Source organism: Ictidomys tridecemlineatus, unplaced genomic scaffold, assembly GCF_052094955.1.
Source record: "Ictidomys tridecemlineatus isolate mIctTri1 unplaced genomic scaffold, mIctTri1.hap1 Scaffold_2456, whole genome shotgun sequence".
NCBI classification, from domain to species: Eukaryota; Metazoa; Chordata; class Mammalia; order Rodentia; family Sciuridae; genus Ictidomys; species Ictidomys tridecemlineatus.
Window position 1 is genome coordinate 7,408 of NW_027522124.1, and position 24,745 is coordinate 32,152.

The window sequence follows — 24,745 nt, forward strand, 5'->3', positions numbered from 1 at the left end:
CAAATGGTGGTTATTGGAAGCAGACAGGGGAAACGATGGCTAATCACCAAATAGCTATTCCCTATATTTCTCCATGAGTACCACAACCCCTGGCTTTGCCCCACTCTCCCCTGCCAGCCCTCTTCCTGTTCCCCATAACTCTGTAGAGCTATGGCTACAGCATGCATGATGCATCCTTTTACCATCCCACAAAGGCTCCTGTAGTAGGTTGAATAGAGCCCCTCCACCTAAAATGCATGTCCACTGGAACCCCAGAATGTAACCATGTTTGGAAATAGGACTTCTGCAGATATAATTACTTAAGATGATGTTTCCTAAGCACATGGGACTCTGTGCACCAAGTTATGTTGGGCCCTAAATTCAGTGACTGTTGTCTAAAAGGAGAGGACTTAAAGAGAAAAAGGCACTTGAAGACACAAGAGAGAAAGCCACATGAAAATGATATGTGGTGCTGAGGATCAAACCCAGGCCGCACGCATGCCAGGCGAGCGCGCTACCGCTTGAGCCACATCCCCAGCCCCACATGAAAATGAAAGCAGAGATTGGAATGATACAGTATAAACCAAACAATGCCAAGGATTGCCAGGAGCCACCTGAAGTTGGAAGAGGCAAGAAAGGACTCTTCTCCGCACTGGGGACAGTGACGTACACCTGTAATCCCAACAACTCAGGAGGCTGAGGCAGGAGGATCTCAAGTTTGAGACCAGTCTTAGCAACTTAATGAGGCCCTAAGCAACTTAGCAAGACTGTCTCAAAATAAATAATTTTTAAGAAGGGCTGGGAATGTTGCCCAGTGGTTAAGCACCCTGGTACAAAACAAACAAGAAAATTCTTCTCTAGACCCTTCAGAGAAAGTATACCTTGATTCTGGACTTTGAGCCTTCGAAATGAAGAAAACTTATATATTTTTTTGTACTGGCGATTGAACCCAGGGCCATTTTACCAGTGAGCTATATCCCAGCCCTTTCTATTTTTTTTTTTTTAGAAACTAAATTGCTTAGGGCCTCCCATACATGATAAAGCTGACCTTGAACTTGTGATCCTCCTGCCTCAGCCTCCCTTGTTTCTGGGATGGCTGGCATGTATCATGGTGCCTGGCAAAATTTCTGTTGTCTTAAGGCACTGGATTAGTGGTTATTTGTTAGCAGCCCTAGGGAACTAGTTGGCCACTCCCTGAAGCTGGATGCCCTTCAGCCTCTGTTTTTGAATTCCAAGGTCCAGAAAAAAGGATAATCAGGTCAGCTTAGGTCAGGCCCCATGGGACCCACAAGCCCTGGTGGCTGGAAGAGGGCAGGGGCAGAGATGTGGGTGTCAGAGTGGCCACTTTCAGCATCCCTTACTCAATCGCATCTCAAACTCAGTTTAGAAACAGATCTCTCCAGGCGGGCCCTGGAGTCCATGCCTTCATCCCACCTACCAGCCACTGGGTGGAAGACACAGGTGGCTGCAGTCCCCTGAATGGATAAGATGAAGCCAGAAAAAAGTGCCACTCTGTTGGGTGACAGAATCATGATTCAAAAGAATCGTTGCAAGTTAAGTAGTCAACAAGATGATGATGTGAATGAAGACGACTGTAAAGGCCAAAATGCATGGGTTCAAAGAATCCATTTCAAGCAAAATACAGAGGAAGCCCGGCTTAACCCAGCCTACCTTGTGATAAAGACCCAAAGGCTTTCTTTGACCAGATGCTAATAACAACCCAGAGCCTGAGTTCACAAAGAAGCACAGCACTCTAGTCTGATCTAGAGAGGGGACAGGCATTTGGGGCTCAGAGCAGACCATACCTAAGAGAGACAAGAGATAACACTGACCCTATCAGAGAACCCGAGAGGCAAACTGGCTACCAAACTGGGTTGCATAGGTTGGTGGGGACAGGAGTCCATAGAGTTACGGATCTCCCAGACATTGATGAGTTTGGAGGCAAAGCTAGCCAACAGAGACAGTCTTGGGCCTATTCCACAAAAGTGGCTGGGGAGGCGGTGTCGGTGCGCCCCAAACATCATCATCTTGGCTCCAGATCCCGGACCGCGGTCCCGGTGCATGTGGACTTTTAAGATCAGCGTATCCTGCAGATGAGCGGCTCCTTGAGAGCCCCGCGCCCGGACCAGCCTCAGAGGGTCGGCTTTTCTGCTTCTCACCGCGTGCCCGGAGCGACGGTAGTAGCTGGGCGTATTTAGAGGGGTCTCCCAGGGCGCGGCGGCCTGCGCCCCGCCACCCGGGAGCTGTTCCCTTTTGAACCTCTCGCTTGCAGCGGCCCCTCGGGCGTCAGCTCGGAGCTGGGGCGGGGGGCCGGCGGCGGAGGAGGGGGCTGGCGGAGCCCAGCGGCGCGGCCCCAAGTTTATGCTAATCCGCGCAGAGCCCGCCTCCCGCCTCCCCTCCGCGGCCCCAGCCACGAGCAGCGCCGGCCACTCGGAGGGACGCAGCCGCCGCGAGGCGCCAGGCGCCAGGCGGCCAAGTGAGCTAGCTCGGGGGCCGCGAGTGGCGGAGGGACCGGGCGGGCCAGAGGAGGAGGTGGCGCGGAGCGGCGCGGCGGGTGGACACACACCCGCAGCGGGCAGCGCGCGAGGCCAGGTGGAGACACGGGGCCGCGATGGCCCGCCGTCGCCTGCCGGTGTGGCTGTGCGCCGTCGCGGCGCTGCTCTCGGGGACGCAGGCCAAGGGCACCCCGCTCCTCGCACGCCCCGCGCCGCCCAGTGCCCCCCGCTACAGCCTGTACACGACGGGATGGCGCCCGCGGCTGCGCCCGGGGCCGCACAAGTAAGCGCGGGCGTGCGGCGGCGGGAACCGGGAGGGATGGGCCCGCGCAGCGCGCCTCGGCTCTCACCTGCCTCGACCCGCTTGGGGGCGTCGAGGCCCGGGCACCCGAGGCAGCGGCACGAAGGGGGCGGCGCCCCGGGTCGAAGCCTTGCAGGGCGGGCGCCCCCACGCTCCAGGAGGCTGCCGGGCTGGCGAAGGAAAATAAGCCGAGGGGGCCCGGCGAGGCGCTGGGATCCTGGCAGTGCCCGCGGAAACCTTTCCAGCGAAATAACATTTTCCAGCTGCGCTGTGTGCAAACTCCTGGGCGAAGCGGACCAGGTGGAGGGAGCTGCGGAAGGGCAGTCGGTGCCAGGAGCGCGGGGGTTTTTCCCTCGCGACGAGGCCTCCCATCTCTACCCTCCCTGCTAGGTAGGAGATGGAGCCCTGCGTTTCTAGGAGCTGCTCCCTCTCCTGTGGTCAGCCCCCAGCAGGCCCTTGGGAGCCCCGACGTAACTGGGCCACAGAGGAGATAGGGGTTACTGAGTGCGTGTTCTGAGAGAGAGGGGCGGTCCACAGTGGTCAGCTCATGTCTGAATTTGAACGCTAGTTAAATCTGAGAGGTCTTGGAGGAGAAGACTGCCCAGGCCCAGAGCCAACACTCAGTGGGCCTGAGCACATCAGAGCAGGCTTCCTGGAGGAGATGGCACAAGACCTGGTCCCAGCGAGGAAATGAGCAAAGGCAGGGGCTGGAGAGCTATGCCAGGGGAGGAAGGAGAAGCCTGGTCTCAAAGGAGCCACAAAGTCGGGATCTCCAAGTTCTGAGGCCAAGATAAACAGTTTGAAGGAGTTGGAGGGTGGGAGATGTGGCAAGGCACTTGAAGAATCTGGGCTGGGTCTGTCCCGGGGTCAGGGGGGCACCATACCAGGTTCTGTATAGTGCTTAGCTAGTGGCCAGCCACCCAGGACACAGAGACCAGAGAGAACAGTGGGACTGGGCCCAACCCAGAATATCCTGGATCCCAGGCAAGGGGCAAGGAGGATAGACAACACACGTGGGGGTTCTGGTCTCCTCCTGAGACGGAAAGGTAGAGGTAAGAGGGTAGGTTCTCAGTGGGCCTGGCTCTCTGGCCAGATATTCCAGGGATGGCGTTTTCCCCTGTAGGGCCCTCTGTGCGTACGTGGTGCGTAGGAACGTGACCTGCGTCCTACAGGAAGGAGTGGAGAGCTACATAAAGGCGGAGTACCGGCAGTGTGGATGGGGCCCCAAGTGCCCTGGGACGGTCACGTGAGTTCACCCCAGGCTCACTCTCTCTAGAGCTCTGGGCACAAGCCCAGGTTCTGCCTTCAGCTGAGAGCAGAACTGTCTCCATAAGGGGCTGCAGGCTTTAGACTCCCAAGAGCCCACCTGTTCCCACATAGGCCACAGTGGTCAGGTCCCAGAGGAGGGGCCAGGGAGGACCCAAAGGTTTTGAACCTGTGGCAGGACATCACTTAGGGAGACCGGAGCAGGTTATAGCCCTGAAACCATAGGGGAACAAGAGAAAGGTGCCTAGGAGAGAAGCAGTACTAGGCCAGAAGGAAATGATGGAGGCAGAGGGTGGGGGAGGAAGAGAACAGCAGGTCACTCAGCCAGTGGTTGATGCCACAGGGGGCCTGGGCCAAGCCATGGAAGACTGTGGCAACCATGAGAAGGTAGGCCAGAGGTAAGCATCATGCCCAGGCTTAGGCCAGAAACGCTTCATGGGAGGGCTCATGATGCTGCAGATGTGATGCCCAGTTCTCCTCTTGGAGTTCAAGTGTGCATCTGGAAACACACCTGTGCTCCAGTGTGTCAGTGGGTGAACAGGTACATGGCTGAACAGGAGGGGTCCCTCATGAGACCTGTCCCCATCCTTCAGCCTTCCCTTCCTTGCTCAGAACCAGAGTGCCCTACTACCAGCTTCTGACCAGAGGTGAGTTCCTGGAGTAGGCTGGAGAGGAACGGAAAGACTACCAAGAGCTGGTGGGAGCCAGGCATGGCCTCAGGGCAGTGAGAGGGGCTGCTGGCCCCAAATCCAGGGCACACACCTCCAGGGAGGGCTGAGGCTTCATCAGAGTTCTCTGAGATACTACCAAAGCCCGAGTGGGATTTCTTGTGGCAGCATGAGCTAAAGAAGGTCCAAGTGGTCTTGGGAAGGTTGGGGCTACATCCTTGCTAGCCTTCTTCTGCTTGCTTCTTCCCAAGCAAGCAGAAGAAGTACAGGCTTCTACTTGCATTCTCCACTCACTGAACTCAGAGCTGCCCCACCACTCCAGCCTTTTACCTTAAACACCAAAAAAGGAAAACCCAAGGGGTGGTGTGGAGGTGGGGAGAAATCCAAACTTTATGCAAGTGTCCACAGATGACCCTAAATATCAACTAGGGGCAGGATTCTCAGCTCACAGGTGCAGGACCCTCTCCCCTTCCTGGCCCAGGTATCACACAGTGATCAGACCCAAATACAAGGTTGGCTACAAGACAGTGACAGACCTTGCCTGGCGCTGCTGTCCTGGCCTCACTGGAGAAGGCTGCCCTGAGCATCTCACGGACCATGGGGCTCACTCACCACATCTGGATTCGGAACCCCAGATTCCCTCAGGGAAACTGGGCCCAGGCCCGAGGCCTCCTTCTTACAGCAGAGCAGCCCCAAGCCCTAATGGTGAGTCTGCCTCTGGACATTTTCCAAGGTGATCAGGTTTATTGGGCTCGGTGGAAGGGCAGGGAAGGGTCTGGTCCAGGCTTGCTGAGCTCTGGCAGGCCCAGAGAGGGGTACATCTCATATGAGGCATGAAAGTGAGACCTCAGGCCCCACCCCTGAGCCCAGCCTCAAAGCTGAGGGAGCCATGCCCGGCCAGAAGGTAGACTTAGATCAGAAACCTTCTTGGACTGGGCGCAGTGGTGCACACCTGTAATTCCAATGGCTCAGGAGGCTGAGGCAGGAGGATCATGAGTTCAAAGCCAGCCTCAGCAAAAGCAAGGTGCTAAGCATTTCAGTGAGACCCTGTCTCTAAATAAAATACAAAATAGGGCTGAGGATGTGGCTCAGTGGTCAAGTGCCCCTGAGATCAATCCTAGGTACCTAAAAAAAAAAAAAAGAAAGTATCTTGGGTGACTGGGTCAGTCAGTGATTCTTCTCCTGGGGTCTCTCCTCCTCTTTCCCAGGAAGAAAAGGCCCAGGGCTGTTTGGTGAGAGGCTGGAACGCCTGGAGGGTGATGTCCAGCGCCTGGCACAAGCATATGGGACTCTCAGTGGCCTGGTGGCCAGCCATGAGGACCCTAACAGGATGAGTGGTGGCCCCAGAGCTCCTGCTGCCCCTGTGGGCTTTGGTGTCATCCCCGAGGGTCTTGTGGACTCAGGAGACAGACCTGGAGGATCACTCACACCTCCCCTGGGCGAGATCCTGAGCAAGGTGACAGAAGTGAGCAACACACTGCAGACCAAGGTGCAACTGCTGGATGAAGTGCACGTGCTGGCCCTTGGCCATGAGGCCCACCTGCAGCGGCTGCGGGAAGCCCCTCCAACCCCACTGACCTCCCTGGCTCTGCTGGAAGAATATGTGGACCAACGGCTACAGCGACTCTGGGGTAGCCTGTTGGATGGCTTCGAGCAGAAGCTGCAAGGCGTCCAGAGTGAGTGTGACCTGCGTGTGCAGGAGGTGCGGCAGCAGTGTGAGGAGGGCCAGGCGGCCAGCCAGCGGCTGCACCAAAGACTTGATGGCCGGGAGCTGGCCCTTCGCCGGGAGCTCTCACAACTGGGCACTAGGCTGCAGGGCCTGAGTGTAGCTGGCATGGGCAGCTGCTGCAGCCAGCTGGCCTTGATCAGTGCCCGTGTGGACAGCCTCGAGAGTAACCTGCAGGCAGTCACCAAAGCCCAACGGGGTCCTGGCACCCCTGCCGGGGATGAGCTTGCACACCTGTCTACTGCCATGCTTGAGGGAGGTGTGGATGGGCTGCTTGAGGGCCTGGAGGCCCTCAATGGGACAGAGAATGGAGCGAAGGGCTGCTGTCTGAGGATGGAGACCAGAGGCTGGGGTGTGAGTGGCTTTGGGTCTATGCTGGAAGAGCGGATACAGAGCCTAGAGGAGCGCCTGGCCACACTGACTGGAGAGCTAAGCCATGACAACGCCCCGCCAGGCAGGTCGCCGCGGCCCCTCGTGCAGACAGAGCTGGCGGTGCTGGAACAACGGCTGGTCTCACTGGAGACCTCATGCACCCCCAGTACCACCTCAGCCACTCTGGACAACCTCATGGCAGAGGTGAAGGCCTGGCAGAGCCGGAGTGAGGCCCTCCTACGCCAGGTGGCCAGCCACACAGCTTTGCTCCAACAGCTCAATGGTACTGTGGCCGAAGTCCAGGGACAGCTGGCAGAAGGGACCGGCAGCTCACTCCAAGGTGAGATCACTCTGCTGAAGGTCAACCTGAACTCAGTGAGCAAATCGCTCACAGGCCTCAGTGACTCGGTCAGCCAGTACTCTGACGCTTTCCTGCTGCCAACACGTCTCTGGATGAACGGGAACGCAAGGTGGAAGCTGAAGTCCATGCCATCCAGGAGCAGGTCAGTAGCCATGGGCTCAAGGCTTCAGGCTGGCCACAGGCAGGTCCTGAACCTGCGAGGAGAGTTGGAGCAACTCAAGGCCGGTGTGGCCACGGTGGCAGGGAGCCTCAGCCGCTGCCAGGACACAGCCCAGGAACTCCAGCATGCAGTGGGTCACTTTGACCAGCGGGTGGCACAAGTGGAGGGTGCATGTGGGAGGCTGGGCCTGCTGGCCGCCAGCCTGGACAGCTTGCCTGCAGAGCTGCTGAGGTCCAGGGAAGGCCTGTGGGGCCACGTAGACCAGCTGAATCGCACCCTGGCCCCAGCACACGCAGGACATTGCCCGCCTTCAGGATGACCTGTTGGACTGCCGGGCCCAGCTGGCTGAGCAAGTGAGGCCAGGGCCAGCCAACTAGGCAGGCTGGACAGGATCTAAGCCCAGATCCCACCAACTCTGGGAATAATGTCCCAGAGCCCTCTTATACAGCAGCACCTCCCAGCCTTCTCTGTCCAGCCTACTTGCCACTTCAGGGGCCACTGGATGAATGGTCTTGTTTCACCTCTGCACAACTGTCCCAGCCATCAAAAGTCAGTGCTTCACAAACTGGACAATTCAGGATAGTGGTCAAGGCAAGGTCATCGTGCCTGAAGGCCAGAGTCACAGCACACATTCCAGAGTCTGCACTTGCTCTTCTGCAGACACACCAGAGTTAGCAGCTGTGCAACTCTGGGCCCATTCTCAGACAGGGACCACCCCCAGTTCCCTCTGCCTACGAGGGGCAGTTAAAGCGCCTGGGGGCTCTGTCACTAATTGTTGTCTTTAGGAAAGTGACTCCCACTGGAACTGTTGTCACATCTGGCAGCTTCACAGATGCCGTTTCTGAAGGACTGGAGACTACCAGGTGTTTCCAGCTCCCCCCTCCCCGTGTCCTTTAGGACAGAACAGCAGCACAGAGATGCAACCTAAAGTTTTCTTTATTCCTTTTGATCCTCCCTCAAGGTGAGGGCACAGGCAGCTGTAGACGCTCACAGAAGGAAGCATTGGATCCAGGCAGTCTGTTTGGACATGATACCCCAAGGTCTCCCTTTCCTTTCCTTCCCTAAACAGGTTTTCAGAGCACTCTGGTGCCTGTAGGGTCCTTTCCTTCCAGTTGGGGGAAAATCTTTCCCCCAGGTCAGTACTTCTCACCCAAGAGTGGCCTTCATGGGTATCAAGGCCTGAAGGAAGCCAGACCCTGAGAGGCAGGCCACAGCTGGAGTTCAAGGGGTCCAGGCCTTGCTTTTAACACCCTTGCCTGCACCCAGCCCTGCCAAAGGTTCACAAAGTGGTGAGAAATTCACAGGACAATTGGAAAAAGCAAGTTGTCCTCAGAGACTCTGGTGTCTGCTGGGGCTCATGGGACTCAGTTTCTCCTGAGTAGCATGGGCCTCCTGTGCTGTTTGCGGGTCCCATAGCCCTGCCTTCTGGTTTCTGGACATTCAGTTTTATGCCCTCCTCTCGGGCACTGTTGGAGGAGGGCAGATTCTGAATTAAAGCTTTTAGCCAGTCTAAGGTGCTTTCTTCAAAGACAGCGTCAGCCTCGCATCCCACAGCACATCAGGCATGTGCTTGCTTAATAGCTATGCACGGAACTGACCAATGGAGGCCAGGGCAGGGTGGTCAGCAAACACCATTTCCCCTGGCAGGGTTGGAGGCTGAGTCCTCAGGGAATGGGCTGAGAGGATCAGGGACATGCTGGAGAGTGGGGATGGGACAAGCAGGAGCCACACTCTCTCAGCCCTCAAGTACCCCTAAATCCCCTTTCCCGGACTTCAGAGGCACCGTGGAGTATCCAGGCCTGGGACTGAGATACCAGGGTACCAGTGAGGGGAAGCAGTGATGCCTGGCTCAAGAACTGTGGACCAGAGCAGGGCCACATAAAAGTCTGGCTTCAGATGGTCCAGGCTAGGGCCCCAGAAGGAGCTGGGGGAGCAGTGTTCTTTCCGGATGCCACTCAGTCACCCCTGCTGCTGCTGACCCCCTCTCTTCCCCTCAAGTCTCAGTGGGGCTTCTCTCTGTCCTATCAGGAGTTGAGGCAAGGTCTCAGGGTAGCATCAAGGGCATAGAGAAGACGGTAAGGTGAGAAACATCTAACTGCCACAGTTCAGGGCCCTGCTGAAGCCTGGAGCAGCTGCTCCACCTGCTTCAGCTCAGAGAGGAGGTAGGGTCCCTGTGGTCACCCGTCCACCTGCAGCCCTCTTCTTCCCCATAGCACCGAGCTTCCAACCCCCATGCCCTAGATACCCTGTCAATCCTGGGCCAGGCCAGGGAGGAGGGGCCTCCAGAGCAGGTTCAGGCAAGGGAGTCAAAGTCCACGGCAGGCAGGGGCTTCCGCCAGTAGCAGAAACTGCTGTATTCAGGGTTGGCCAGGTCTGCGCAGGCTCCACGAGCCACGGGCGGGAAGAGGAGCTCCACCACCTCGCTGAGCCGCTCGTACCTATGGGCACAACAGAGCCTGAGCGGGGCCAGGCCTCGGCCCCCACCCCGGGAAGTGGGGACTCAGGATCCTGCCGGGGAGGAGGTAAAATTGGGGCCTAGGGAGAGGCCAAGGCATGGGGATGTGGCAGGGCTGGGCCTCACGTGGACTTGTGGTTCTTCATGAGCTCCTGGATGAGCTCTCCACGGGGGTTGACTGTGAAGATCCGGGAATCAGGTAGGCCCACCTGCCGGTAGGCAAAGACATCCTGTGGAGGACAAGGGCAGTGGAACTGAGGCCGCTGGGGCTGGAGAAGGGGGGACTCGGCCCTGGGGAGGGGGCACACTCACGTTGGGCCTGTTGCCAAAGGCTGCGTGGAAGGGTTGTCCATAGGGCAGAAAGAGCTGCTGGATGTCACTCAGGCAGGCGACCTTGAACACCTCTGGCTTCTTCTCGATTACCTCCCTGGGACAGCCATGGCCACCGCCAGGGAAGGAGGCCAAGGAGGAGCAGAAACCAGAGGGGCAGGGGCAGGTGACATGGGGTCTGATCTAGCCCCAGCCGACACCCATGACTGAATGCTGGCCTGGTTGCACCTGTCCCTCCCTCAAGGCCTTGGGCTTGTTTTATGTAGGGGTGGTTACCTGTGGAGGGCCGAGAAGAGGCTGCTGGGAGATAGCAGGATGGGGCCCTTGGGGAGGCCACAGCCGTCCTCGCTCACCCACTGCAGGTAGCCCTTGGTAAGGTCAGCCATGCCGATGGCCCGTGCTGAGCAATACAGGAATTTGTACCCATTTCTGGGGGGTGGAGGACATGTTGGCACAGAGCCATCAGAGACTAGCCACTCTCATCCTGTCCCCTTGGCCTCATCCAGTTCAGCCCAGCCTAACCCTGGGGCTCAGGTCTGTAAACCCAGAGAACTTTGCAGAAGGAGATGGGAGGACTCAGGAAGAAGGGCTAGGCTAGGGCTGAAAGAAGTGACCTTAGGAGCTGTCCTAGCTAAAAGGAACATGGACATAGTTCCGAGGCCCAGTGGACCAGGACGGAGGAGGGCTTACCCCTGGCCTGAGACCAGCCTGCAGACAGCTCACTAGGAAGAGGGTCTCAGTACTCCATGGACCTGCTAATCTGCCTCCCTTGTGGGCTCTGTTGTTTCCCAAACCTGGCTTCCAGGGGCAGAAGTCAGGATGGCCTAAGTACCCTTTCACTCTGTGCCTTAGCCCCAACCCGGCACTCACAGGTGGATTTTGTGGTAGAGACTGGTGATGCCCTGATGTGTCCAGTCTTTCCCCAGCTGGGGCAGAATGTGGCCCAGAGCATCTGACCTACAGACAGAGAAGAAGAGTCACTCTGAGGCTGTCCTACATGGCCCTCCTCTTCCATGTGTATAACCCAGTGGGGCCCAGCCCCCAGCCTCAGGATGGCCTACAGGAAAGGAGGGCCTTCCACACTGTCCCCCACCTCTACACAGACCCAACAGAGTCCCCAGGACCTCCTTCCCCTCCCCCTGGCCAGCTGGGCCTCACTTGGTGATGGTGCCATCAATGTCGGAGATGACCACCTTGTCGTCCCATTTCCACAGGTAGATGGTGGCCTTGCAGCGGCAGGTGCCCTGGTACTGGGTGGTCACACTGAAGACCACATCATTGGCACCTTCATGAAGGTTCAGGCGCCGCTGGGGCCAGGTAAAGAGGGGCACGTTGTGATCCAGTATAGACAGGCATTATCCACCCCTCTCCAACCTTTGACCCCCATGGGCTTCTCATTCTCCTCTTCCTCCCAGCTCAGGAACCTTCCTGAAGATAGCCAGACACACGCATGTGGGCAGAGGATGCTCATGCTGGCTAGGGCCCTGCAGAGTGCAGGGCACAGGAGCCCTAACTTCCCTGTACTCTCCAAGATGAGTCTCAGACAAGCCATGCCTATGATTTGCCCAGGTCAAGGGTCAGCCCAAGGTTGGGGCTACTTTTGGCAGGGAGAAACCCCACTCCACAGATGGAGTCCTATGGGGGTCTTCACAGAAAGCCTAATGTACCTGACTCAACGTTCCCTTAAAGAGAGACCCAGGCCAGCCAGGCATAGTGGCCTATTCCTATCCGCCCAAGAGGCTGAGGCAGGAGGTTTATAAGTTCAAAGCCAGCCTCAGCAACTTAGTGAGGCCCTATCTCAAAATAAAAAGGCCTGAGCATGTGGTTCAGTGGTTAAGTGCCCCTGGACTCAATCCCCAATACATCCCCCTCCAAAAAAAAACCCGCAGGCCTATATGTGATCCACTGAGAAAAACAGAGGCAGCTGTTTACCAAAGCCAGTTGGCTGACCCTGAGATGTGTGTGAGCTTGCACCAGGCTGGTCAGACCCTCCTAGATCCCTCCTGACCATGGAGCCACACACAAAGAAAAATGTCCCTGTTACAAGTGCCACCCATTATGAGCTTGGGGACCATGTGACTTGAAGGACCAGTGTTGCTAAAATACAAAGGGCTGTTATCAGCATTTGATTCCATTGATATGGCTCCCAAAGGCAAACCCAGAGCCAACCAGGTCACTGCAGGTAGATATCTCAGGAGGATATAAGAGAGGACTTGTCCAATCAGAGCATCCCACAGAGAAATGGGCTGGCATGGGAAGAAGTGAGCCCCTGCCTCTGGCCTTTAGGACAGCTGCCCAATGGATGGATTCTGGCCTTTGGTAACCAGTCTCAGCTCAGCTCTGAAATTCTGGGACAGATTCAGCTCAGCCCTGCTCCTGCTAGAAACACACGTGTGCATATACTTACAATCTGATCAGAAGTGAGGCGCAGGGATTTCTTGTGGGTGAGCGTGCAGGCTGGAGTGCAGGGTGGTGGAAGGGGGACCTCGAGGATCACAGGGCTGTCTGGGGCATCGTCCTCGCTGCTCAGGACTTCAGTCTTCTCCCTGCAGGCAGAGCGGGCACTCAAGCCACCTCCCCCATGCAAAGGTGCTTCCCTTAAGTAGGTGCTTACTCTTGGCCCAGGCCCTGAGCAGCCTGGAACCTGTCCCTGACACTCCCAAGGCTGCACCTCCCTCTAGGTGTCACCTGTGTGGGGTGGTGACAAACACCTGGGTGATGGCTGGCAGTATCCACCCCAGCAGGTAAAAGCAGATCAGGGCCCAACCTCAGTGTGTCTCCACTGCCAGGACGCAGGGCCTGCTCTGGAGATGCTTATGTGGAATAATAAGCCCCTAATGTGTGTCTTGGAGCTTATTCCCAGGCTCCCCTTCTCTGGCTTCAGCCAGCCCATCCTCAGGAGGCTGAGTCGCATCAGAGGTGAAAAAAGGAGGCCAGATCAGCCCGTCCCTGTGGGATAGGGGAGAGAGTGGCTTCACCCCTCTTCAGCATCGCAGCCGCTTATCTGAGTGCCTGTTCCAGCCCTGCCATTTCCTGGCTGAGGGACATTCGATGTGTCTCTAGGTCCCAGTTTTCCCATCTGTGAAGTGGGAACATTCTCAAGGAAAAAGAACCATGGCCTGGCCCCAGGCCCCAGCTGCAAAGTCACCAGCGGGTCCAACTCACCCCTGCTGCTCCCTGGCTGTGGTTTTCTCCCTCTGGGCACTGCGCTGTAGGAAGAATATCCATCACTGGACGGCCTCCAGCCCTGTGCTGGCCCCACCTCCTGAACCATGACCACCTACCTCCTCTGCTGGGAAGTCCCTGCGGCGCCAGGAAAACCACCACCGCCCACCCTTCCGGGGCATCTTCTCCTTCTCCAGCTTGTCCACGGTACTCTGTGGGCAGATAGAAACCGTGGCCATTCTTTGTGTACCCCACACACCTTCCTTACACTGCCCTTGGGACTCCCACAAGCCCAGAGTCTAGGCCAACCCTTCGGCCAGGTGCTGTCAACATCTGGGGACTGAGAAACCGTGTTCACTTTCCTCCTGAGAAGTGGTGACTCATGGAGCTGTGCGTAGGAAACTAAGGGCCATTCCCATCCCCCAGCCTGACCCAGTCCAACCGCAGCCTGCCCTCCACATCTTGTGAGTCAGTCCCCTTGCTAGAGGGCCAGAAGGTAGAGCTGCTTTGGGAGTTTCTCAAGAACTGGTCCTCCACAGGTGATGCTGCCAAATGGCGGCAGGAAGGACAGTCTATAGCCGGGACACCCTTCAACCTCCAAGATAGACACAGGTGGCCTCCTGAGGCCAGGGATCCTATTTCATGAAGAGCCTCCTTTTCTGTATGCTCCCATCACTGTTTAACTTGGGGGAAACGACCTGGTGAAAATGCTGATTAGATCTACGCTAGATAATTTCAGGGAGAGCCCAGACCTAGGCCCACCAGACACGTTAGCGTTTTCCAGAAGCAGAACACGGAACCTAAGTCGGGAGGACATGTTGGGCCACCTAGCATACCCCTTTTACTGGGGAAAGGCTCTTGCGGGGGTGGGTGGATTTGTTTGAGTAAGGCAAAGGGAACCAATTTAGGGGGTTTCCTTCTCATGGGCTCTGGGCACTAGCTCAGACCCAGAGCCAGCCAGAGGTTGGAGCTGAGTGTCACCAAAGGGAAGCACCAGCTATCAACATCTGGTTGGTAATGCTCTTTGGACAAGCCTAACTGAACCAAGAACCGTGGGCCCGGCAAGGGGAGGCCCTGGATGACTCCCAGAGAGGCAGAAGTACAGGCCAGCTGGCACTGCTCCGGAGGGAATGTCCTCTGAGAGCAAGGGCAGGTGGCCCAGGAAGGGTGGAGATTCTGGGAGGGAATGAAGAAGCTGGGTCCCTTCCCAACTCTAGGCATCCATACATGCCGTTCCCTGCCCCAACCTGCTCGAGCCCCACTCATCCTCCAATCTGCCCAGTGTGCCCTCGCCTAGCAGCTCCTGCCATTGTAGGCCCTCGGAGTACCCTGGACCTCTCCTTTCCAGCACTCAGTTGAGTTTTATGTTCATTTGATGATTCTTTTATTTGCTCCATCTTCCTAGAGGGTGGAGACAGTTTCTATTTGATTCGAGACTATGCCCAGTCTGGGCCTGGTCATTTGAGGTGCTCAACACCTGTGGTGTGCTGATCCCATTCATCTTTCAGATCCCAAATCCTCCTGTCTAAGGCAAGTTCCAGTTTAGGCATCTGTCAGAGGTGTACCCCCCTCTTGTTTGCCCTGAGCCCCTTTGAAGTAAAGTCCAAACCCAACAGGATCCAGCCTTGCTTAGGAAACCTGGGCAGGGTGGGGCAAGGCTGGGGGGACCTCAGTCTCCTCTCTCAGAGTGGGTCTTGTAGTTAGTAGCCACAGGCTCCCAGGCCCATCCCTGCTCACCCTCCACTTCCTTGCCAGGGCCTCCTGACTCCAAGCTACAGTTCCGTTGTGTGCTAACCATTACCTCAGGCAAATTCTTCTGAAAGGCTTGTAGGGAAAGGATCATGGGGGCAGCCACAGCCCAGTTATAATGTCTGGAGAGAGAGAAAGAATGGGGTATTGGGGCTGCAGCAGTCTCGGGTCATGGAATTGGGAACTTCAGGCCACCTGCACCCACACACCCCTCCCCACCTCCACCCCACCCCACCCCCGCTACTTACTTCTCATTGATTTTCACCACTAGGTTTGGATCATCCAGGAGTCCGGGATTTTTAGTGAGGTCCTGGTAGGAGACCACATGCTGATTGAACTTCTCTGGGCACAGAGGTGGAGAGTGAGGGGTGAGGCTGGCACATCCCACGTATGACCCACTGCCCACCTATGACGCCAGGCTCCCCACACTCTACCACATACCTCCTACCAGTTGGTTCTCTGACCTGACAGGGTTCTTCCCCTCCTACAGGTGTTTTTTGGTACCTGATCCCACCCCAGGAATCAAGAGATAAGTCACAGCTCAGTGTCAAGCCCCTGTCTCGTGGGACTTAGGAACGCCCCGCCCCTGCTGGTCGAGAAAGAGTTCCACCGGGCACAGCCTGACCTAGTCTCACAGCTCTGCCCCTCCCAAGGGGTCTTCTGTCCTCTCCTGTCCTTTGGAATCTGTGCTTATCCTCAGAAGGGTTCAGTATGTGGATGAACATACCCAGGGAGATATCCCGGCTGTCAGCCAGTCCACCGCAGAGGGACAGCGTTATGGTGTCCACAGAGTCCACAGTGGATTCTGGCACAGGTTTGGGGTTAGTGTTTCCCAGGAGCTTCTGGCTGCTGGGTTCACTCCACCTCCTGGCCCCAAGCCCACAGTCACTGGGGATGGAAATACAGAGAAGGGAGACATGGGTTCGCATACCTCCCTGGCCACTGACAGCTGATCTGTGGCCCCGCAGGCCCCAGTCCCAAGACACCCTGGCACCCAGATCCCAGGCACCTCTGGGGGAAGTAAAGGGCTGCATTCTCAGAGTCCAGGGAAGACAAGTCATCCAGGTAGATGTCACTGGGGCCCAGATGCTGGCTTCTCTTCAGGGAGCCTGAGGGCAGAGAAGGGGACACTGAACATGGCTCAGTAGTGAGCAGCATACGCCCCTTGCCTGTGAACAGCCTAAGGCCGTGCTGGCCAACAGAACTTTCTGTGATGGCAGAAATGTCCCATGTCTGACCAGTGTGGTAGCCCCTAGCCAGGCACATGTGGCTGCTAAGTACACTTTAAGATGGGGTTAATGTGACACACAAACAGAAGATTAAATTTTACTTAATTTTAATTAAATTCAATGTTACTTAGCCATATATAAGCCAGTGGCTACTGATTTGGACAGTGCAGGCTGAATGTCCTCCTGCCATTCTCTGTAAATCCCAGCTCATGAATGGACAAACATCGGGCCCTGCTCATCCCCTGTCCCAACCCCCTCCCCCAGCCCGCTCAAAGCTCCAGCTGCCCTTGCTCCCCTGACACGACACCTCTCTCCCGCCTTGGCACCCCTATTCATGCTAGAATTCTCCTCCCCTGCTCCTCACATCTCCTCCCATCAGCTCCAGAGTCACCAGCTCAGAGAGGTCCTCCCTTCCCTGGCTCCCACCACTTGCTCTGCTGTGTAGCCCACATCTCACCTTCTTTCTTGTGGGTACATTGGCTACACCCTGCATGGTAAGCCCATGAGGGCCGGGGCCACTTGGTGCTCAGAAAGTCCCTGCAGTCCCAGAGCCCACCCAGGAGCCTTATGAGGCCAGCGCCAGGGGTCCCAGCAGCACTCACCTTTCCCCACAGAGGCCTCTGGCTGCCCGGCAGGAACAGGGCCCTCCAGGGTGGCCCAGCTCCATGATTTGGAGTCAGGAGAGAGGCCTGCATCCCCAGAGCTCTGAGTCTTGGTTTCCTCGCTCTCTGGGGCCAGCAGAGTCTCTGTCCATTGGGACTCCACAAACAGGCCAGCCCCTGCCCCTGTTTGCAGGATTGGGGATCCCGAAGGGTCCACGGCAGCCACAGAAGAGCAGGAGGTGCCGGGTACTTTCTGAAGAGCAGAGATTGTCCTAGCGCCACCTGGAGGGACCACTGTGGACTCAGGCCGCTCAGCTTTGGCTACCTGCAGTCAAACAAATATGGGAAGATATGGGCTGGCGCAGGACCCACCTTGCACACCCCAGAAAGCTGTGGGGAAGTGGCCCAAATCCATCATCCCAATCCTAACCCAAAGGGCCAAGGAGCCCCTAAAAGGCAGGAAGTGGGGGTGACATGGAGGAACTTACCTTAGGCAGCCTTCCCCACGCCCACTGCATGTGGGACTCAGCTCTCAGGGGACTGGACTCTGGGGCCCGCAGCTCCAGCTCAGAGTCACTCTTAGGGGACGGTAAGCCTTCTGGTAAGAGGCTACGGGAAACAAGTACTCAGAGACCTGTCCCCCCCATCAGCCAACACCCCGTCACCCAGTCCAGCCCTGAGAAAAGTATTTGCAACACTTTTATGCCTGTGTTGAATCCAGAATATGTAAAGAATATGTCAATCTAAGTCATCCCAGTCCTATAAATATATAAAGAACTCCTATAAGTCAATAATAAGAAGGAAATCCAGTTTTTGTTTTTGTGGTACTGGGGATTGAATCCAGGGTCTCCCGCATGCTAGGCAAGCGCTCTATCATGGAGCTACATCCTCAGCCCTGTTTTCTTATTTTTTTATTTTGCTAAGTCGCCCTGGCTGGTCTTGAGCTTGCAGTCTTCCTGCCTCCGAGTAACTGGGATTATAAACACGTGCCACTGCCCTTCGCTGGAAATCCAATTAAAAAATATATACAAAAAATACAAAAAGGAGGGCAAGATGTGACTGTTTAATGGGTACCGGGTTTCCTTTCTGGTGATAAAAATTTCTAGAACTAGCTAGTAGTGACAGTTGCGCGACACGGCAAATGTGCATAATGCCACTGAAGTTTGCACTTGACTTGGTTACAATGGTAAATTTTATTCTATCGTATTTTGCCACAATTTCTTAAACTGGCCAAAGACTTAAACACAGAGAAATACAAATGGCCAATAAATAGATGAAATGGATTCTGTGTCGTTTGTCATCCTAAAGGTATAAAGCGAAACCTCTGCAGCCCGGAGTCCCAGCCTGCAGCCCACCCGTTCGCTTACCCGGCTTGGGGTGCAAACTCGCCATCCGAGTAGGGGTAGATGTCTTTGGACTGTGGTGAGGATTCCCCTTCCAACTGAATACTGCTGAGGGAGGACAGGGAAATGTTCTGAGAGAGAGCAGGACACCCCAGGCAGGGCATGGAAGCCTGGACCTCAGGGATTGGAAAGGTGAAGCAATCAAAGCCCAGAGAGGTCAAGGAACTTACCCAGAGCCACAGCATCAGCAGAGGAAGAGAGCATTTGAACCCCAGGTTGGTGTCCCCACAACCCAGCCTCCTCGGGTCTCTACACACCCTGGGGGCTCTGGCCTTGGCTTTTCCAGCGGGGACAGCTCACTCTCGGTGCCTGCCTCTAGTTCCTCAGAACTAGAATCTGCTGCCACTGCATCCTCCTTCCGCTTGGGTTTCCTCCTGCGACGCCTCTTCTTCCGCCCCGCAGAGGCCGAGCCCACCACGACCAGGCCTCGGGCTCCTTAGCTGTGCCATGCAGGGAGTTGGAGGGAAAACCCGACAGGCCACCCCATGGGATGGGTGAGGTACACAGGCAGGGAGGCACGTCCTCCTGTGGAGCAGACCAGGGGCAGGGCTGGGAGGGCTTGAGCCAGGTGGGGGTGTCCTCACCCCCGTCATTCAGAGCCCGACCTGAGGCCCTGGCCCTGCAGGTAGAGGTGGCAGCAGCACGGCCCTGCGGTCACTGCTGCCTACAGAGTTCCATAACAAGGGTAGACCAGCCCCCCTCCCAGGGAGCCACCCGCCACCCCAGCTGGCCAGAAAGAAACCTGGATCTTAGGCTCTTGCCCCTGCCAAGTCCGTAACAGTGGACACCTTCTTCTCCTTTAAGCCTCAGCCAGAAGCCATTTCCTCCAGGAAGCTTGCCTTGACTACCCCAAACCCCAGTTCCAACCCCTTCACTGCAATGAGCACACAGGCCCCAGCATTGATGTATGTGTCTCCCACATTAGTCTGGAGCTTTCTTGAAGGGCAAGAATCAGCCTTTGTCTGAGTCTGCTGCCTAGGGTCTGGTATACAGTAGGAGCTCCACTAAAGTTTGTTCTCACAGTTTAAACTCCTCCCAGGGCTTATGCTGGGCCCTGCCCCCTCATGCAAATGAGGCTCTTGTTTCCTCCACCCACACACCCCTGTGCCCAGCTGCAAGGACCAGACTGAGAACAAGCCAGACCTTGTGCCTCCTGGACCGTTCTTCAGTGCCCTCCTCTCCATGCTGGCCAGAGGAGGCCTCCTTTCTATCCCTCAGGGGCCCAGCTCAGGGGCCCCTCTTCTGAGACTTTCCCAACTCCCTGGCAAGCGGAGTCAGCTGGCTGCCCCTTTCTCTGGGATCCCACAGCTTATCCCCTGCCCAAGGCCCCAGGGAACTCCCCTGCATCAGACCTCATCCAATGGAGAGCTCCCAAGGGCGGGGACAGTGACGGATCCCCAGGCCCCACCCAGAGGGAGCACCAGTGAAGGGGCCAGGCAGGCACTGAGGAGAAAGGCGACTCTCACCTCATCGCTATCCAGCTCCTGGACAAAGAAGGCCTCCCCGCTGTCCCCCAGCTTCATGTGCAGGTCCACCGGCTCCCCATTGATCTCGATGTCTACCTGTAATGGGGAGTGGTGGGCCAGGGATGCCCAGTCCACTGGCAGCTCCCTGCTGCCCCAAGCTCTGCACTGGCTGGAGCTCTCCCCCCACCCCCACCCCCACCCCTACCCCGACCTTGGTGTGCCTGGATGCTTGTTTATCACTCGGTTTTCATGTTCCACTCTCTCCCACATCCCACAAGAACAGGGCTGCAGCGTCCCAGCCCCCAGGTTGTTGACTGTACCAACAAGGATGAGAATTACCGCCCGCTGGGCCATCCTATGGAGTTTTGTGTAGATCATCTCACGAATGGCGACACAACAACCTTTGCAGTAGCTCCTATCATTATCTCCACTTTATGGATGAGGAAACTGAGGCTTGGGGGTTTAAGTAATTTGCGAGGAAGCAGCCTCACAGCCAGTGAGTCTAGAAACCCCAAAACTCCACAACTCACCTTCTCAACCTCTGAGGTACACTGTCTCCCACAGGTTACACTTTCCTGTCACATTCTGGAAAGTTCATGGTTGCCCTATCAAGAAGGGGATTGGGTCCACCATACTCACACATGGAACCCGGGTGCTAACACGACTTTCTATCCTGTTCTCCTGAGCCCTGTGTAGAATGCGGGTTTACAGGAACTAGCCTCTGAGTATAGCCCTATACGTGGCCCCGAGAAAGCATTTTCAATTCCTATTTCCTCTCCCAAGCCACCACTGGGCAGATAAGATCATGCACATCCGTAGCAATGAGGGACTGGGCTGGGAGACAGACATGACTTAGCAAGAACACAGATGAGTTCTTTGCAAGTTACAGCCAGGTCTCACAGCTGCAAAACCACGGTCAGCCTCACTGAGCTTCTTCCATGGGAAAATGGGAATAATCCCAGACCAAAACCCTCAGCCAACCCAAAAACCTTCCATGAAAACAGAAAAAGGGAAATCTATGCAGAGGATGGATCCTCACCTAAGGGAGGTCCAGGTCCTCTCCTGGGACGGACATGGCTGCCCTGTTCTACCCTCTACCGCCACCCCACAGTGGCCACCTTGGTGGCCTGGAGCACTCACCACCTTCTCCCGGGACCGCAGGACGCCCAGCTTGCCAAACCTCACGTGGAAGGGTGAGCACCGGAAGGAGCCGTCCACCTGCTTCACCACCAGCACATCGATGCCGCCACTCAGCGTGGCGGGGTTCAGGCCCCGATACAGCTCCTTCATCGTGCCAAACACTGTCCCGGCCAGCTGCCCCACGTAGTTCATGGCTGGTGCTGGCAGAGAGGCAGTGCCTCAGACCAAGGTCGCTTCGTGGGGAGGCTTCTACAGCGGACCGCCCAGATGCCCAGGCTCACTTGGTGTCCTGCCTCAGAGCAGGAGAACCTCGGCACAGAGGGGACGGCTGGGGGATGGGAGCCGCGCCCTGGCTGGCCCACCAACCTGCTGTGGGATCCCTGGACGGCTGGCTCCTCTCTCAACTGCCGATCTCCACATCTGTTAAAAACAAGGGCACAGAGTAAGACAATACCTGGGTGCCGGTGCTTCTAAATGCCATGACTCACGATAATGACCATGGCTTCAATGGGCATGGCTCACTTCATCGTCACAACAACCCTGTGAGGCTGGCAGAGCGGGTGTTATTACTCCTGTTTACAGATGAGCCACAGGAAGATCAGAGAGGTGGAGTGACTTGTCCAGGGTCTCACACCTAGTAAGGAGAGGACCTGGGTTTGAACCCCATCATAAACCGCCGGAATGATCCAGCTGTGAAAACTGGACAGGATGGGCAATGGGGGCAGCCTCATAATAAATCAGGCTCACGGCCCTGCTGGGTAATGGCAGCTGTTTTAAAGGAAGTGGGGAGGAGGGGGTCTCTGTTTATCTAAGAAATGGGTTCATCTGTCTTGCTGCCTCCTGGTCCTGGGAGTTGGAAGGGGCATTTTTTTTGGCCATTGTGGGGGACCAGGGGTAGGAACACCTCAGGGACCTAAGACTTCTTAGCCTTGTTCCTGGGGCCAGTAATCCAAGGCAGGGTCTCCCCTGTAGCTGGGGACTTAAGGCCACAAATTCCAATTCCTTCCCACTTCCCAGGTGGGATGCATGTTCATGGTCCACCCTGCAGTGCAGGCCCATGCCTGACCCCAGGGTCTCCAGATTGTAGTTCTCAGCCCCCAGCTGCAGACCAGGACTTGATCAGATAGGCCCTCAGACCCACATTCAGGCTCTGGGCCAAAGCTTGTCCCTCCCCTAGCCAGACCGGTCCCTCCAGCTCTCCCACATCAGACAGGGCTGGGTGAAGCAGCAGCAGAAGCGGAAGGCTGGAGGAATAGTGGAGAAAAGCCAGGGCTATAATGAGAGCCACCTCCAAGTTGGCATGGTGTCCACTCTAGCAGTGTCAGCTCAGTAGCCCTGCCTTGCTGGCCAGGCCAATGACCTGCTGCCTGCATCTGGATGTCAGGACCCAGACTGTCCCACCTTCACAGCGCATCTGCCTCTCTTAGACCCGTTACCACAACCACACAAGACCACCCCTTGAAGAAGCTGAGTGATTTATCCTAGCTCTAATAAGCCCATAGGGCATAGATTTTTTTTTTAATTGTGTGTGTCTGTGTGTGTGTGTCTGTAATGACTCATATCCAGATCTCCTAACTCCATACCACGGGCTCCTTCCAGACCTTGGTCCCAAAACTATACCACAGTTGTCTGGCAAGGGCAACCCAGCACACAGCAACCTTTGCACAGTCTTGTGATGCCCTGAACTAAAAATGTGGTCCACAGACTGGCAGCATCATCGTCACCTGGGCACTTGTTTGGAATATAAAAACCCAGGCTCAGCTCATCCCTCCTAATTTTCCATTTACATTTTAATAAGATCCCCAGGCAGTGCCTGTACCCTTTAGTGTTGGAGAACTGGAACAATCTTAGTATGCACAGTCCACAGCCTACTCTTGGAAGAGTTTGAATGACAGGATCCCCCACAGACAGCATTTCTCAGGTAATGCTGCTGTCCCGCCTGTCCTGGGATGGCAGACCAAGCAGTGGATTCCTTCAATATATGTCAGAACTTCACAAATACGAGGCCTGATTGGAACTGCTAAAACAAAAATGGGGCAAAATGAAACTCTTTGGATCCCTAACATGTCATTTTAAATTCAAAGACTATTTTATCTTGAAGGTACCTGCCAGGTGGGTAGGTGAGAAACTCCACTTTGGTCTCTTCCTAACACTAAATTCTGTGACTCTAGGTCTGGGGAGACAGATTGACAAGGACAGATATCCATCTGATGATGGCAGGGCTCTAGAGTAACGAGCCCAGGCAAAACAGAGGACTCAAAAGCTTCTAGAAATAAAGGAGTAAGCACGGGAGGGGCAGGGCAGGGGTGGGGGCAAAGGTCTGGCCAGTGGAGGCCTATGCCTGAGCTATCTGCCCTTCAGAGGACAAAAGGGCTAGAGTAGGAAAGGAAGGTGGCATCTTAGCTTTTTCTAGTAGTTTCTCAACTTCAGCAAGACTGCCATTTGGAGCCAGAGATTCTTTGTTGTGGGGAACTGTGCATCGTAGGATATTGTGCAGCACCCCTGATCTCTACCCATTAGATACTAGTATTATTTCCTCTCCTGCACTTCCCATTGTGACAACCAAATTCTCTCCCTACATTGTTAAATGTCTCCAGGGTGGGGGTGGGGGCAAAAATCGCACCAGATGAGAAGCACTGGTCTAGTAGAAAAGAGCTGAATGGCAGAAATGGATATCCAGGGGGGCACTTGGACACTATTCAAATCCACCCATGGAGTATTTTCAGGCAAGTAACTTGCTGGCCTTAGTTTCCCTCCTCTGAAAAAAAGCCTCAATTCAGAACCATCTCGGTTTGAATGTCATGAGCATCTAGAATTTTCTCAACTCTGTTTTCCCCTGTCCCACCACTGGATGCTCCTCACACCCACCTGTTTGGTACTTTGGGGGCCTCCTGTGAGCCAAGCCCTGGGTTCCTCCTTTCTGCCTACACACATCACTGAAGGTACCTTCTTTCCCCAGGACCCAGCTCTGCCTACTTGGTCTTCTCCAGACAAGGAGCTCTGCTTGGCTCCCCTATTTTATCCCCACCCTCAAACTAACATGTCTAAAATCAACCACTTCATCCTCATCCCCTGGAAGCCTGGTCACCTGAATGCCTTTCAGGACTCATTGATTGTCTTTTGATCCAAGCCCTCTGAATCCTATCCCCAGGATGTACTGTTCACCCAGCCCCTCCTTCCTTCTCCTGCTGTCCCAGGCCAAGGCTTTATGACCAGATGTCCTGATGATGGACATTATGGGTAAGGGGCCGTACTGCCTGGGTTCTAATCTCCACTCTGGCACTCACTAGCTGTGGCTTTGGGCAAGACACTTCATTTTCTGAGTCTTAGTTTCAGCCTTTGAAATGGGGATAATATCAGGTGTGAGTAATTGATAGATAATTTGTGTAAAGGTCTGATGTTCAATAAATGCCCACATGTGTCACCTAGCAGAAGTAGCAGCATCTTTTTTTTTTTTTTGGCAACATGACAGTCCCACTTACCCAGGCTGATCCTGTAGGTATTGCAGTAGGTCAGCTTCTAATACGCTGCTTGCAGTTGAGAGCTGATATATTAACTTGCCATTCAAATCCCCATTTTTGTAAAAGGAGCAGGTGCACCACCACCCCCCCCCAGGCCTCAGAGGGTGCCTTAATCAAGCCTCAGATCCCACTCTGGGAATGTCAACATGCCTTGCAGGGTAGCCAACAACACAGGGTAGCCAACAACTCTACCATGGGGAAGCTAGGAAGAAGCTGCCCTTGGTCTCAGCTCTCGACCCTCCAAGTCTCCCAGATTTGGGTGTGGGAGGGTGTGGTTCTCTATCTTGGACCACAGGCAGTAGCACCACTTCTTCTTCTTCTTCTTCTTCTTCTTCTTCTTCTTCTTTTTTTTTTTTT

General features: G+C 55.6%; 2 protein-coding genes across 2 annotated transcripts; one reads left to right on the forward strand and one right to left on the reverse strand.

The window, feature by feature from the left end:
• Positions 1–527: 527 nt before the first annotated feature.
• On the forward strand, positions 528–8,841 carry LOC144364621 (EMILIN-3-like). Its single transcript, XM_078036248.1, is given in 7 exon segments — positions 528–2,757; positions 3,899–4,021; positions 5,191–5,414; positions 5,918–7,237; positions 7,240–7,319; positions 7,321–7,611; positions 7,613–8,841. Coding segments are annotated over 7 exon segments (2,298 nt in total). The 5' UTR covers positions 528–2,590; the 3' UTR covers positions 7,706–8,841.
• On the reverse strand, positions 8,247–24,705 carry LOC144373128 (phosphatidate phosphatase LPIN3-like). Its single transcript, XM_078036246.1, is given in 22 exon segments — positions 8,247–9,766; positions 9,910–10,013; positions 10,096–10,210; positions 10,390–10,542; positions 10,984–11,070; positions 11,272–11,420; positions 12,521–12,659; positions 13,279–13,322; positions 13,398–13,490; positions 15,080–15,149; positions 15,276–15,369; positions 15,755–15,915; positions 16,037–16,136; positions 16,859–17,183; positions 17,347–17,467; positions 18,226–18,309; positions 18,519–18,690; positions 18,693–18,786; positions 19,728–19,823; positions 20,868–21,067; positions 21,149–21,287; positions 24,350–24,705. Coding segments are annotated over 20 exon segments (2,538 nt in total). The 5' UTR covers positions 21,060–21,067; positions 21,149–21,287; positions 24,350–24,705; the 3' UTR covers positions 8,247–9,621.
• Between the last annotated feature and the right edge of the window lie 40 nt (positions 24,706–24,745).